The following is a 14161-nucleotide window of genomic DNA, read 5'->3' as shown; positions in this document are numbered from 1 at the left end:
CCAGTGATGTCACCTTTGTTGTAGACGTTCTCTTTCCTCATCTTCTCCATTCAGACCAGACCGCCATGATTATTTTTCAGCCATCTCCCGTCTCTGCAGAGATTGACAAAAATACATTATTTTCCCACATTTCCATCATCTTCACATCTTCTGAACACCCTTTCCTGCCACCCCCAATACTGTACTGCAGAAACAATCCCAATGGAAATACTACTACCACACAGATAGTGCCCCCTTCAACAATTATTGGCACACAGTGCTCTAAAAAATAACTGCGCCCAGACACTAAGAGTATAAAGATAATGTCCCCCAAAAATAATTGTGCTAAGCTGATACTGAGCCTGGGTGCCCCCCAAAATCCCACCAATAGAAATAATTATCTGCCAGAGCACACTTAGTAGTAATAATGCCCCTATAGTGTCCATACTAGTGATCATGTTCCTCATAGCCCCCCAGTAGTAGTAAAGATCCCCATAATACCACCCAGTAGTAATAATTCTCCTTATAATATGACAGTACATGAAATACACCCGCTTAGTGCCCGCAGTTGAGTTAATGTCCCCATAATGTATGCCAGTATAAAATACCCCTATATAGTGCCCACAGCAGTTGCCCCTATATTGCTCCTCTCTCCCATAATGTGCCAGTAAAAAATGCCCCTTCTTAGTGCCACCAGATGCCCCAATAGTGCTCCACTCCCCCATAGTGCCCCCAAATAATGCCCCATAGTGCCGCTCTCCCCTATAGTGCCTCCCATAATGTGCCATTAAAAAATGCCCCCTTAGTGCCACCAGATGCCATAGTGCCCCCAAAATGTGCCAATAAAAAAAAAGGCCCCTTTAGAGCCACCGCTTCCCCTATAGTGCCCCCCATAATGTGCCAATAAAAAAAAAAGCCCCTTTAGAGCCGACATAGTGCTCCTCTCCCCCATGGTGTCCCCCCCATGTGCCAGTAAGAAATGCTCCCATAGTGCCCTCCCCCAAAAAATGGGCAAGAAATAAATGTCCCCAGAATGCCACCCCCCAAAAAAAACAACCCTACTAATACTTACCTTCATCAGCAGTGATGCAGGCCTCTTCCGGCCTGTGTTCCCCGCTGTGTGCTGCACCAACACACTTGAAAATGGACCTCCTTCCCTATTGCAGCCATGTCACAGGAGTTTCCTAATAACAGAATTGCCACACAGCGCTCCTGTGCCTTGTCCTTTCACAGATCCCTCCTGTGAAGACCACGCCTGCGACGGTGAGCAACATCACTTAGGGTGCACAGTCTTCCACAGGACAAGAGAAGACAACAGGGTTGCAATGTCCATAGAAGACAGGCTGTTCTTGGATATCATGGATCAAGGAATTATAAAAGACAAGTCAAAAAGCTGGGTCGCACCTTTACCGTTTAAACTCCGGAGACAACGCTTACCTAACAAAGAACTTGTGTACAGTCGATTAATCTCCCTCAAGCACAAACTTCAGGAGGACACCAGAGACGAAAGAACATTTCTTTACATTCATGGAAAGAATATTCCAGAACAACTATGCATAAACGGCACCCGCGCTCCAAGACCCCAAGGAGTGCTGGTACTTACCCATATTTGGCGTGTATTATCCTAAAAACTAGGGCAGATACGAGTAGTATTCGACTTGAGCACCAGGTGCAAAGGAGTCTCGCTAAATGATGCCTTACTGTTTGGTCCAGACCTCAACAACAGACTTCTGGAGGTACTTCTCCGCTTCCGCAGAGATTCCGTAGCATTTATGGCCAACATACAACAGATTTTCCACTGCTTCCTCGTCAAGGAAGAACATAGAAACTACTTGAGTTTCTTCTGGTATCGCAACAACCCCAATGAAGACATTATAGAGTACTGAATGAGAGTGCACATCTTCGGAAACAGTCTTGCCCCTGAAGTCACTATCTACAGTCTCAGACATTCAGCCTGAGAGGGTGAAGCAAAGTATGGGTCAGGTGTCAGATCCTTTGTGGAAAAAGATTTCTACGTGGATGACTGCTTGAAATCCACACCCACGAACGAGACCGCAATGAGTTTCCTGAAAAGGGCTCAAGAGATGCTCACTCTATCTAATCTGAGGTTGCACAAAATTGCTTCCAACAGCCGTGAGGTAATGGAGGCCTTCTAACCCCAAGACCATTCAAGTGATCTAAAGGACTTGGATCTTAGCGCCAACTCCCTTCACATGCGCCGACTCCCTTCCCGGTTTGCTCTGGGATTTAAAGACAGACACATTCACCATCCAAATCAGCAAGGAAGAAAAGCCCTTCACATGTAGAGGAGTTCTGTCCACCATAAACAGCTTATATGATCCTCTGGGATTCGTAGCGCCTGTTACTATCCAAGGCAAAATAATGTTAAGAGACTTCACCACAGAGATGCGTGATTGGGATGACCCGCTTCCCGCAGACAAAAAGGACCTGTGGACAGGTTGGAAGAAGTCTCTCGAAGCTTTGACCAGCATTCACGTGGCATGAACCTATGCTTGCGTGCCATCAACTGAAGTCAAGATGCAAAGACTGTATATCTTCTGCGATGCTTCAGTCAAGGCGATTGCAGCCGTAGCATACCTAAAGACCATTGATGTCAAAGAACAATGCCATATAGGATTTGTCATCAGCCGGACCAAACTAGTGCCACTCCGCGAACACACGATTCCTAGACTGGAGCTCTGCTCTGCTATGCTGGCAGTGGAGTTGGCTGAACTTATAACATCAGGAATGAACCTGGAAATCGAAGAAGTCGAGTTTTATATGGACAGCAAGGTAGTCCTAGGATATATTTGCAACAAAACCAGGCGCTTTTACGGGTGCTAAGGATCAGGAGATCCACTTGTCCTAAACAGTGGCACTACGTGCCTACACAGCATAAGCCTGTGGACCACTAGATCCGTCGCACCAAGCCACCTTAAGGACACAACATGGTTTACGGGTCCTGCATTCCTGTACCGTTCAACGTCTTGCAGCATCGGATCCGACACATTCGAATTGGTAGACCCAGATGAAGAAGTCCGACCTGAAGTATCTGTTCTATGTACAGTGACTTCGGACCACCAACTAAGATTCCATCGTTTCGACAGGTTCTCCATCTGGATGTTGCTCGTTTGTGCTATAGCCTGTGTAGTTCATATAGCTTAATCTTACAAGTCGGCATTACCTGTGAGCCAGAAGCCCTGCAAAAGTTGGCATCACTGCAAACACGCCTTGACCACAACTGCTAATCTAGAAAGGTCCAAGAACATAATTCGCACAATACAATGTGAATGTCATGCTAAGGAAATAGACTAACTCAGCAAAGGTCAAACAGTCTCAAAGAATAGCGCTTTGATGAAGCTTGAGCCAACCAAAATGAGTTGCTAAGAAAGAAGGATTCAGTAGTGGCGTCTGTTGATGCCAGACAGGGAGTGTTGTGCCCAGCGCAGTTAGAGAATCATTCTAGTTCATTCTGCCAGAGTCTTGGTATTTCTCACGTGGTTAGTGTGGTCATAGCACCATCTAGCGGTGTTAAGTTGTATTACACTTTATTTTTTCTATTACAAAGACTGCTGCATTGTGGGTGGTGCAAAGCATTGTGGGAGTGCAAAGCATCCTGGGAAAGAGAAGTCTCCAGTCACCAGGACACATCAGCAGAGCTGTCCTTCTGTATATCTCCTTCTCAAACTCCACCATTAATGTAAAATCATATCTGGTGAGAGATCTACCTTTGTTATTATGTTATGCAGAGCTGTTCAGTCAGTTGTAATTGTTACTCTGGGAGTTGTTACTTACTGTTAGTTAGACATGTAGTCCTATGTTAGGCAGTCATTTTACCATGTGCTTCAGTGCTATGCAAATGTTACAGTACATGCTATTCTGTATGTTATACTTATACATGTTATTTGTATTCTTGTAGTTTTAGCGCAAACTTGTACAATCTCTCACTCACGCGCATCGCACAGAGAGTACAACATGTTGACTAATAAACAAGTTAGACTACAAAAAACAGTCCTCTTATTTGGAAGACAGGAATGGTTTATGCTGAATGTCAGACTTTACACTTCCTGAACTTCGGGCAGATCATTGCTGATAATTGTTTATAGGAAAGCTTGTTAGCGATAATAATAAGGTGCTGGCGATTATCAGCTCATTCATCGTGTAATAGATCGTTGGTGCAGTCACCTATATCATCATTTGCTGGCAGCAGATCCGGCAAACAATGATTCTGTATCACTCTTCCCCATACTGTGACCTCCACTGATGAGCAGGCGATTGTCAATTAAGCAGTGTAAAGGAGACTTTACGGTACAGTGTCTGGTATGCAGCCTACACTTCTCCAGTTGTGAACCAAGAATTAAGGGATATTTCAGTTCTGAAGCCTGTAGAAGTGTGAATGCAGCTCTGGACTATAATACAGGCTGTAAATCTGCATTAATACATGATAAGGAATGCAAATATGTTGTAAGATTAACTCATGTTTCATGTAGACTGATTATAGGTTAACGTCTAAATGTTTAATTTACAGAATACCCCCAAGGAAATAATATTAGACTCAAACTGCACCCCCAGTAAACTTACCCATGAGAGTAGATACTTGAATTGAGGCATACTGGACACCGGACTCATGGATAAGCGAGACCTGATAGGTGGTATTGGAGGCTAAGTTACTAACCATCGCGCTGCTCACATCCCCAGGCACGGTCTTTCTGAATTTTGCACTTGGATCCAATATTGGGGAATATTCCACAACATAACTGCCCCAGTCTCTAGGAACCCTGGACCAGGTTACCAAGAAGCTCGTCGCTGTTATATTAATGACCTGCAAACTCCTTGGCTGAATTGGTTCTAAAAACAAGACGGTGCCATTATTACTTTTGAAAATCTGTGTAAATAAACAAACATACGCCATATAATTAACATTAACAATCTCTTCAGCGTTTACATGGGCCATCTATCTGCAAGCCATCTACTTGTAGATCACGTGTAGGTTGAAGACCGAAGGAAACAATAAAGAGGCTTCACCGTGGTCCTGTGAAACAGTTGATCTCGGGGTTGTTTCACCCCCATTAATCTGATATTGATAGACTATCCTGAGGATAGGCCATCATTATCCTGAATCCAGGAAACCCCTTTAAAGAGGCTTTTCTATGGGATTTTTGGGGTATTCCTGTGCAAAATTGGTCAGGCTTAAAATATCCTGTAATTTGGGATTCATATGTTGGAAGGAAATTACTGTGTATATATACTTTTTTCAGTGCCATTTTACAGGCTTTAGCAGTTTATGTTGGTAAAAATTTATATTCATATAGCTACACCTATTTACTGTACAAGAGACTACCTCCATCTTGTTTCAGGTCCCTCCAGGTAAAGAAGTAAAAGAAGGCTAAAGCAGTGTTTCTCAACTCCAATCCTCAGGACCCACCTGCCGGGCATGGTTTCAGAATATCCCACAGAATGAATACCTGTGGTAAGCCCTGATGCATTGACACTAATTATATCACCTGCTTAATCCTAAGAAAATTCTTAAAACATGACCCGCAGGTGGGCTCTGAGAACTGGAGTTGAGGAACACTGGGCCAAAGGACATTGTTTGCTGGACATTATTTTCTGTGTAGGTTAGGCCAGTGTTTCCCAACCAGTGTTCCTCCAGCTGTTGCAAAACTACAACTCCCAGCATGCCCGGACAGCCTTTGGCTGTGCGGGCATGCTGGGAGGTGTAGTTTTGCAACAGCTGGAGGCACACTGGTTGGGAAACACTGGGTTAGGCCATATGTCTTCATTTGTAGACCACAATTTCAGAAGGTATAGGTGATACATTGTACTGTATTTACTCAAATGGGAGGACTTGCTCTTCAACCAATATATACTGTATCTTTTGTCCTCATTTAGAAAACTGTACACTAACCTGATCGAGTGGAAACCATGATGACTTCAGGAAGAGCATAATTTCCACTGTACTCTGGGATCAATGTGACCTGATAGGTGGTATCTGATCTCAGGTCAATTACAGACACACTGGTCTCATCTCCATACACAATTTTCTGTTGTGTCCTCCCTGGATCAGAAACTGGAACGTACTCCAAAACATAACGCCCTTCATCTTCAGGCAGCCTTGACCAGGTTAAGATAAAACCAGTACTTGTGATGTCCTGAGCCTGCAAATTCCTTGTCCGGGTATGTTCTATAGAGGTGGATCAATATCATTACATATAAATCACATATCGTAACAAACAGAACATACAAGTACATCTCAATAAGTTTAAAAATCATTGAAAATTCTGTAATTCAGTTTAAAAAGTGAAACTCATATAGATTCATTACACACAGTGTGATCTATTTCAAGTGTTTATTTATTTTAATGTTGATAATTATAGCTTACAGCTAATGAAAATCCAAAAGTCAGTATCTCAGAATATTGTGAAAAAGTGACTCATGGTGTCACACTCTAATCAACACAAAACGCCTGCAAAGGTTTCCTAAGCCTTTAAATGGTCCATCAGTCTGGTTCAGTAGGCTACACAATCATGGGGAAGACTGCTGACTTGACAGTTGTCCAAAAGTCATTGACACCCTCCACCAGGAGAGTAGGCTACAAAAAAGGTCATTGCTAAAGAAGCTGGCTAGTCACAGAGCGCTGTATCCAAGTATATTAATGGAGAGTTGAGTGGAAGAAGAAAAAAAAGTGTAGTAGAAAAAGGTGCACAAGCAACATTGATAACTGCAGCCTTGAAAAGATTGTCACGAAAATGCCATTCAAGAATTTTAGGAGATTCACAAGGAGCGGACTGCAGAGTCAGTGCTTCAAGAGTCACCACAAACAGAAGTATCCAGGACATGGGCTACAACTGTCACATTCCTTGTGTCAAGCCACAAGCGTCTTACCTGGGCTAAGGAGAAAAAGAACTGGACTGTTGCTTAGTGGTCCTGAAACCTGTTTTCAAATGAAAGTACATTTTGCATTTCATTTGGAAATGAAGGTCCCAGATTCTGGAGGAAGAGTGGAGAGGCACATTATTCAAATTGCTTGATGTCCAGTGTGAAGTTTCCACAATCAGTGATAGTTTGGTTGAGCCATGTCATCTGCTGGTGTTGGTCCACTGTGTTATATCAAGTCCAAAGTCAGGGCAGCCGTCTACCAGGAAATTTTAGAGCGCTTCATGCTTCCCTCTGCTGACAAGCTTTATGGAGATGCTGATTTCATTTTTCAGCAGGGCCTGACATCTGCCCACACTGCCCAAAGTACTAATGTCTGGTTTAATAACCACGGTATCACTGGACTTGACTGGCCAGCAAACTCGCCTGACCTATTGTCAAGAGGAAGATGAGGGACACCAGACCCAACAATGTGGACAGGCTGAAGGCCTCTATCAAAGCAATCTGGGCTTCCATAACACCTCAGCAGTGCCACAGGCTGATCACCTCCATGCAACGCATTATTGATGCAGTAATTCATGCAAAAGGAGCCCCGACCAAGTATTGAGTGCATATACTGTACATACTTTTCAGCAGGCCAACATTTCTGTATTACAAATAATTTTTTTATTGGTCTTCTGAGATACTGACTTTTGAGTTTTCATTAGCTGTAAGCCATAATCATCAACATTAAAATAAATATATGCTTGAAATAGACAGCTGGAGACGAAACTACCAGTCCTGTCAGTCAGCATCAGTCACTTTTGATACCAAGGGACTCCAGTGAACCCCTGAGCGTGTGCAGCTAAAAAAAACTCTGAGATAAAAAGAAGGAATGCAAAGTTCTCATCTATGGCTAATAAACCTAATAGCATCTGACTGGGTTTCAAAGCTTCCAGCTCCATATCTGTTTGCAGTCTGTAGTCCTGCTTTGTGGAATCTATACCTTGCTGTAAAAAATTACAGAATTTTTGGATTTGTGTGCACGCCTCAGGTTACACTGTGTGTAATGAATTGCTATGTAAGGATCTGCCTGTCAGAGACTTTGGAGATAGCTCCAACAAGTTCTAGCTGAACAATGGGTTAACTGTTTTACAAGACTTGTGCCTCCATCTTGCGTGGAAGTGTTTTGCATCTACTATTAAAGACTGTAATTTACCTGGTTCAACTCTGCTCTGGTCTCCTGCCTATGATTCCACACCTCCCCATCAAGGGCACCACACCTTCTGTCGGCTAGGAGACTCCACACAGGGTGTGCCCCAAGGAAAACCACTATTACCACTTTTATCCTATCATGACTGTGCCAACCCTGGTAGTGAGTTAGGAGGACCTATCCACCATGAGACAAGACAACTACTGCCACCACCACCACCACCACCTCTCTGTGCTCCCACTGGGTTGCTGCATGCAGACCTCCAAACATCCCAGGGATATATTTAAAAAGCTCACCCTGATCCATACAGGAATGCCCACTGTAACATATTTATCCATAGCCCATCGCTTTAAGGTCAGTTTTTTGTGAGAATTTCTTGAAATACAGTATTGTTGGGAGTTATAAATATTTGAATGAGAAACATGGCGTCTTACCCGGGAGGGTGGTGAGTTCTATTGACTGCCGCTGGATGTATTGCCTGTTGGATTCTGGAACAAAGGTGATCTGATAGGTGGTGTTTGGTCTTAGGTTTCCAATTTCCACACTGTTCTCATCGTGCAGTGACATCTTTGATGTTGCATGTGGTTGAGAAGCCGATACATAATTCACTATATAATGGCCTGTATCACCTTCTAGTCTGGACCAGCTTAAATGAAGACTTCTTGAGGTGATATTGTAGACTTGTAGATTTCTTGCTTGGATTATGTCTATAACAAAAAAAGGAGCAGCCTATGGTAAACGTGATCAAACCCTTCTTCTTTTGATAGCGCCTCTGAGAACTCGCTGATTTCATGAATTCCCCGTCATTAACAGTGCTTACAATGGTCATGCCGGTTCAAAATGACCCAGTCCACTGCCTTTATCTGCTCTGGAAGTAGGAGCTCCTCAATTCTATTCTTTGTCATTAGGTGCTGTGTACTCCTGACCAGTGATGGCCAGTTCGCAGTGTTCGCCCGCTTACACATGCGGGCTGCCATCCTTAATCACAAGTCCGGCGAGGCACAGGTAAGCCCTTACCTGTGCCTGCGCCGCGAGCCGGTCTGAAACAAATGCCGTCACCGGGAGCAGGCAGTTCCGAGAACAGCCGCCGGGGGCCTTCATCGGGCTTACCTGTGCCTCGCCAAACTTGTGATTTAAGATGGCGGCCCGCATGTGTTCGTGGGCGAACACGCGAACTGGCCATCACTGCTCCTGACAGATTAATATTCCTAGCTATAGAAAACAGATGTCCTACCTGGTAGAGTGGTGACTGGGAACGTCTGTGACTGCGAGGCCTCCAGATTGGATTCAGGAATAAATGTGACCTGGTAGGTGGTATTTGGTGTTAAACCGCCGACCACCACACTGGTCTGGTTTCCATAGAAGGTCTTTCTTGTCTTTCTCCTTGGGTAAGATAGTAAAGCATAATCCAGAAAGTAACGTCCTGTGTCACCTGCTAACTTGGACCAGCTGGCATTGAAACTGGTGGAAGTGATATTGAAAATCTTTAGACTTCTTGCTGGGATATAATCTGTAGAACATACATTAGAGATGGAAAAGGTCAGTAAATTATGATAGTGCTGATTAGCTAAGAGTGAACACTGGGGTTTATATACTGTAATTAATATATATATTTTACACACAGGCATTTAATGGTACAAATGCACAGTCCAAATGCATTATGCATACTTGCCAATGTTTTAGTTAGTGAAATCGTTCATCGAAGCCTCGCCCTGGGAATGCCCTGCTTTGACTGGGAGGAGTTTACGTGAGCCCCACCTATCTTCAGCCCTGGACAGCCCGAATTAGGCTACTTTCACACTAGCGTTTTTTGCGGATCCGTCATGGATCTGCAAAAATGCTTCCGTTACAATACAACCGCATGCATCTGTCATGAACGGATCCGGTTGTATTATGTCTTCTATAGCCCTGACAGATCCGTCTTGAACACCGTTGAAAGTCAATAGGGGACAGATCTGTTTTCTATTGTGTCAGAGAAAACGGATCCGTCCCCATTGACTTGCATTGTGTGCCAGGACGGATCCGTTTGGCTCCACTTCGTCAGGCGGATAGCAAAACGCTGCAGGCAGCATTTTGGCGTCTGCCTCCAGAGCGGAATAGTGACTGATGCATTCTGAGCGGATCCTTTTCCATTCAGAATGCATTAAGGGCAAAACTGATCCGTTTTGGACCACTTGTGAGAGCCCTGAACGGATCTCACAAACGGAAAGCCAAAACGCCAGTGTGAAAGTAGACTTAGCTGGGAATGTCTCTGAAAATCAGGGACCGTCCTGCCAAATTCGGAACAATTGGCTACTATGCGTTATGGTGGAGATTTATTAAAACCAGTGTAAAGTTTAGTTGCCCATCGCAGCCAATCAGATTCCACCTTTGGAAAATGAAAGGTGAAATCTGATTGGTTATTATGGGCAACTGCACCAGTTTTCCCATTTACACCAGTTTTGATAAATCTTCCCCTATGAGTGTATCTCACATATCCCATATTGGGAATTGTCCTGTATCAGTTACCTGTATACATGTTATGGAAGCATATTGTATCAGATATGAGTCACATTATATTTGTATAAAGCCAGACCCCAATCCTGCACTGAGGTGTGCTACTTACATTTCTGGAAGGTAATTAAATGAGTTCAGGTGACCAACAAAATGTCCTTAGTGAACTGCTACCCTGACCTGGGTGCCAATGAGGGAACAGTCATCCATCCAGTTCTGACTAATGCCAGATGGACTGAGGAGCAGTGTCCGGCTGATGGATTCCGGCCACAGTCAGCATCGAGCAGTAGCGGGCTGAGGCAGCGTCAACATAAGAATGGCTGCTGCCCCCTGGTGTTCAAAGTTATGTGCTGTGTACTCTGCAGTAATGCTATGGAGCGGTGCAGGAGTGTACACCTGTTGTCTGCACCACTGTGTCCAGCGTGTAACTGGGGTGTGTTGTATGTGTCCAGCGTGTAACTGGGGTGTGTTGTATGTGTCCAGCGTGTAACTGGGGTGTGTTGTATGTGTCCAGCGTGTAACTGGGGTGTGTTGTATGTGTCCAGCGTGTAACTGGGGTGTGTTGTATGTGTCCAGCGTGTAACTGGGGTGTGTTGTAGGTGTCCAGCGTGTAACTGGGGTGTGTTGTATGTGTCCAGCGTGTAACTGGGGTGTGTTGTATGTGTCCAGCGTGTAACTGGGGTGTGTTGTATGTGTCCAGCGTGTAACTGGGGTGTGTTGTATGTGTCCAGCGTGTAACTGGGGTGTGTTGTATGTGTCCAGCGTGTAACTGGGGTGTGTTGTATGTGTCCAGCGTGTAACTGGGGTGTGTTGTATGTGTCCAGCGTGTAACTGGGGTGTGTTGTATGTGTCCAGCGTGTAACTGGGGTGTGTTGTATGTGTCCAGCGTGTAACTGGGGTGTGTTGTATGTGTCCAGCGTGTAACTGGGGTGTGTTGTAGGTGTCCAGCGTGTAACTGGGGTGTGTTGTATGTGTCCAGCGTGTAACTGGGGTGTGTTGTAGGTGTCCAGCGTGTAACTGGGGTGTGTTGTAGGTGTCCAGCGTGTAACTGGGGGGTGTTGTAGGTGTCCAGCGTGTAACTGGGGGGTGTTGTAGGTGTCCAGCGTGTAACTGGGGGGTGTTGTAGGTGTCCAGCGTGTAACTGGGGTGTGTTGTAGGTGTCCAGCGTGTAACTGGGGTGTGTTGTAGGTGTCCAGCGTGTAACTGGGGGGTGTTGTAGGTGTCCAGCGTGTAACTGGGGGGTGTTGTAGGTGTCCAGCGTGTAACTGGGGGGTGTTGTAGGTGTCCAGCGTGTCAGTGGGTGTGTTGTATGTGTCCAGCGTGTAACTGGGGTGTGTTGTATGTGTCCAGCGTGTAACTGGGGTGTGTTGTAGGTGTCCAGCGTGTAACTGGGGTGTGTTGTAGGTGTCCAGCGTGTAACTGGGGTGTGTTGTAGGTGTCCAGCGTGTAACTGGGGGGTGTTGTAGGTGTCCAGCGTGTAACTGGGGGGTGTTGTAGGTGTCCAGCGTGTAACTGGGGTGTGTTGTATGTGTCCAGCGTGTAACTGGGGTGTGTTGTAGGTGTCCAGTGTGTCAGTGGGTGTGTTGTATGTGTCCAGCGTGTAACTGGGGGGTGTTGTAGGTGTCCAGCGTGTAACTGGGGTGTGTTGTATGTGTCCAGCGTGTAACTGGGGGGTGTTGTAGGTGTCCAGCGTGTAACTGGGGTGTGTTGTAGGTGTCCAGTGTGTAACTGGGGTGTGTTCTATGTGTCCAGTGTGTAACTGGGGGGTGTTGTAGGTGTCCAGCGTGTAACTGGGGTGTGTTGTATGTGTCCAGCGTGTAACTGGGGTGTGTTGTATGTGTCCAGTGTGTCAGTGGGTGTGTTGTATGTGTCCAGCGTGTAACTGGGGGGTGTTGTAGGTGTCCAGCGTGTCAGTGGGTGTGTTCTGGATGTCTAATATGTTAGTGGGGTGTGTTGTATCTGTCCAGAATAGCCTCATATAGTATAATAATGCGACGTGTCTGTGTATAGCCTCTGGTACAGCTTTTCATCATCTTTTGTAACCTTTTAGGCTACTTTCACACTAGCATTCAGAACGGATCCGTCTGGTGTCTGCACAGACGGATCCGCTCCTATAATGTAGACGTTTGGATCCATTCAGAACGGATCCGTCTGCATTATAGTTTAGAAAAAATTCTAAGTGTGAAAGTAGCTTCAGACGGATCCGTCCAGACTTTACATTGAAAGTCAATGGGGGACGGATCCGTTTGAAAATTGAGCCATATGGTGTCATCTTCAAACGGATCCATCCCCATTGACTTACATTGTAAGTCTGGACGGATCAGTTTTCCTCCGCACGGCCAGGCGGACACCCGAACGCTGCAAGCTGCGTTCGGGTGTCCGCTTGCTGAGTGGAGCGGAGGCTGAACGCTGCCAGACTAATGCATTCTGAGCGGATCCGCGTCCACTCAGAATGCATTGGGGCAGTACGGATGCGTTCAGGGCCGCTTGTGAGAGCTTTCAAACGGAACTCACAAGCGGACACCCGAACGCAGGTGTGAAAGTAGCCTTAGTTCCTTTTGGATGTTAAATCTCAAATCCAATAAGTCGTTCCATGATGCTCTAAACATACTCGCACCCTCTAAGTGCCACTTTGCTGTGTTACCATTAAAGACCTGTGTGCTACAGGTTTGCCTGTGGTATAGTAGAACAGTGTCAGCCTGTGACGGCTGGTGTGTTTGTAGCTAGGCCTCCTGTCGGCCATACTGATGGGTGGTGCCAGCGCTGTGTGTGGATGTGTTTGTGGTCGCTTAACTCCTTGGTAGCTTAATATTATAGGCGAGTGTGAAGTCAAGTGTGGAAGTGCAGTGCACACTTAGTCACATCCAATACCATGGGTGCAGTGAATTCCAGAGTGTCCCCCCATGGCCTGTCATGTTGTGTATGTGCCCATCGTGGCATCTCAATTTAAAGGGTTGTCTCCTGGTGGCAGGCCACCTTTAAAGGAGGACCTGAGCAGATTGATAGTTTAGTTTATGTGGGATATATTCTATTATAGTCACTTATAGTCACTTAAAGCTCTGCTCTTTCTATGCTTAGAAATTCAGTAGGAGGTCCTAACAGTGATGGACGCCATCTCTGTATACACAGTCATATACGGAAGGCTGTCAATCACTGATTGGGACCACCCACTGGACTCCTAAGCAAAGAATGGAGCAAACGCTAACAGCAATAAGAACAGGGATGTACAGAGAATATGGACCATACCTGGGAGCGTGGACACTTGGATTGTTTCAGGTTGAATATTTGGGTCATTGGAATCAGGTATGAGTGTGACCTTGTAGGTGGTATTTGGGGTTAAATTACTAAAAACCACACTAGTCTCCTCCACTGATGTCGTCTTCTGTAACTTTCTTCTTGGGTCAGACATTGGAGAATACTCCAAGACATACGTCCCTGTATCTCCAGATAACTTTGACCAAGTCAACCAGAAACTTGTGGTTGTTATATTCAGGGCTTCCAAATTCCTTTCTTCCTTCACTTCTGAAATGGGAAAATATTCTGGTTATGGATCTGCAGAACTCATGACCCCCTTCTATTAGACAGAACAGACAGCCCCTGGGAAGACTATATCTTCACCCA

The 14161-nt window shown here is 45.4% G+C and overlaps 1 protein-coding gene across 4 annotated transcripts in view; it reads right to left on the bottom strand.

Annotated features, from left to right (window-relative positions):
• Positions 1–14161, bottom strand: part of LOC120997727 (collagen alpha-1(XII) chain-like) — a 91454-nt gene that overhangs the window by 27931 nt on the left and 49362 nt on the right. For all 4 annotated transcript variants that reach the window (XM_040428014.1, XM_040428001.1, XM_040428006.1 and 1 more), the window contains exons 4-8: positions 13787–14062; positions 9282–9557; positions 8482–8754; positions 5888–6163; positions 4561–4827 (exon numbers count right to left, since the gene is read on the bottom strand). In XM_040428014.1, coding sequence (XP_040283948.1) covers positions 4561–4827; positions 5888–6163; positions 8482–8754; positions 9282–9557; positions 13787–14062 — 1368 coding nt within the window. The remainder of the gene's footprint in view (positions 1–4560; positions 4828–5887; positions 6164–8481; positions 8755–9281; positions 9558–13786; positions 14063–14161) is intronic.

Source organism: Bufo bufo, chromosome 1, assembly GCF_905171765.1.
Source record: "Bufo bufo chromosome 1, aBufBuf1.1, whole genome shotgun sequence".
NCBI lineage: Eukaryota > Metazoa > Chordata > Amphibia > Anura > Bufonidae > Bufo > Bufo bufo.
The sequence above is the reverse complement of the archived record's forward strand: the minus strand, read 5'-3'. Positions and strand labels throughout refer to the sequence as shown.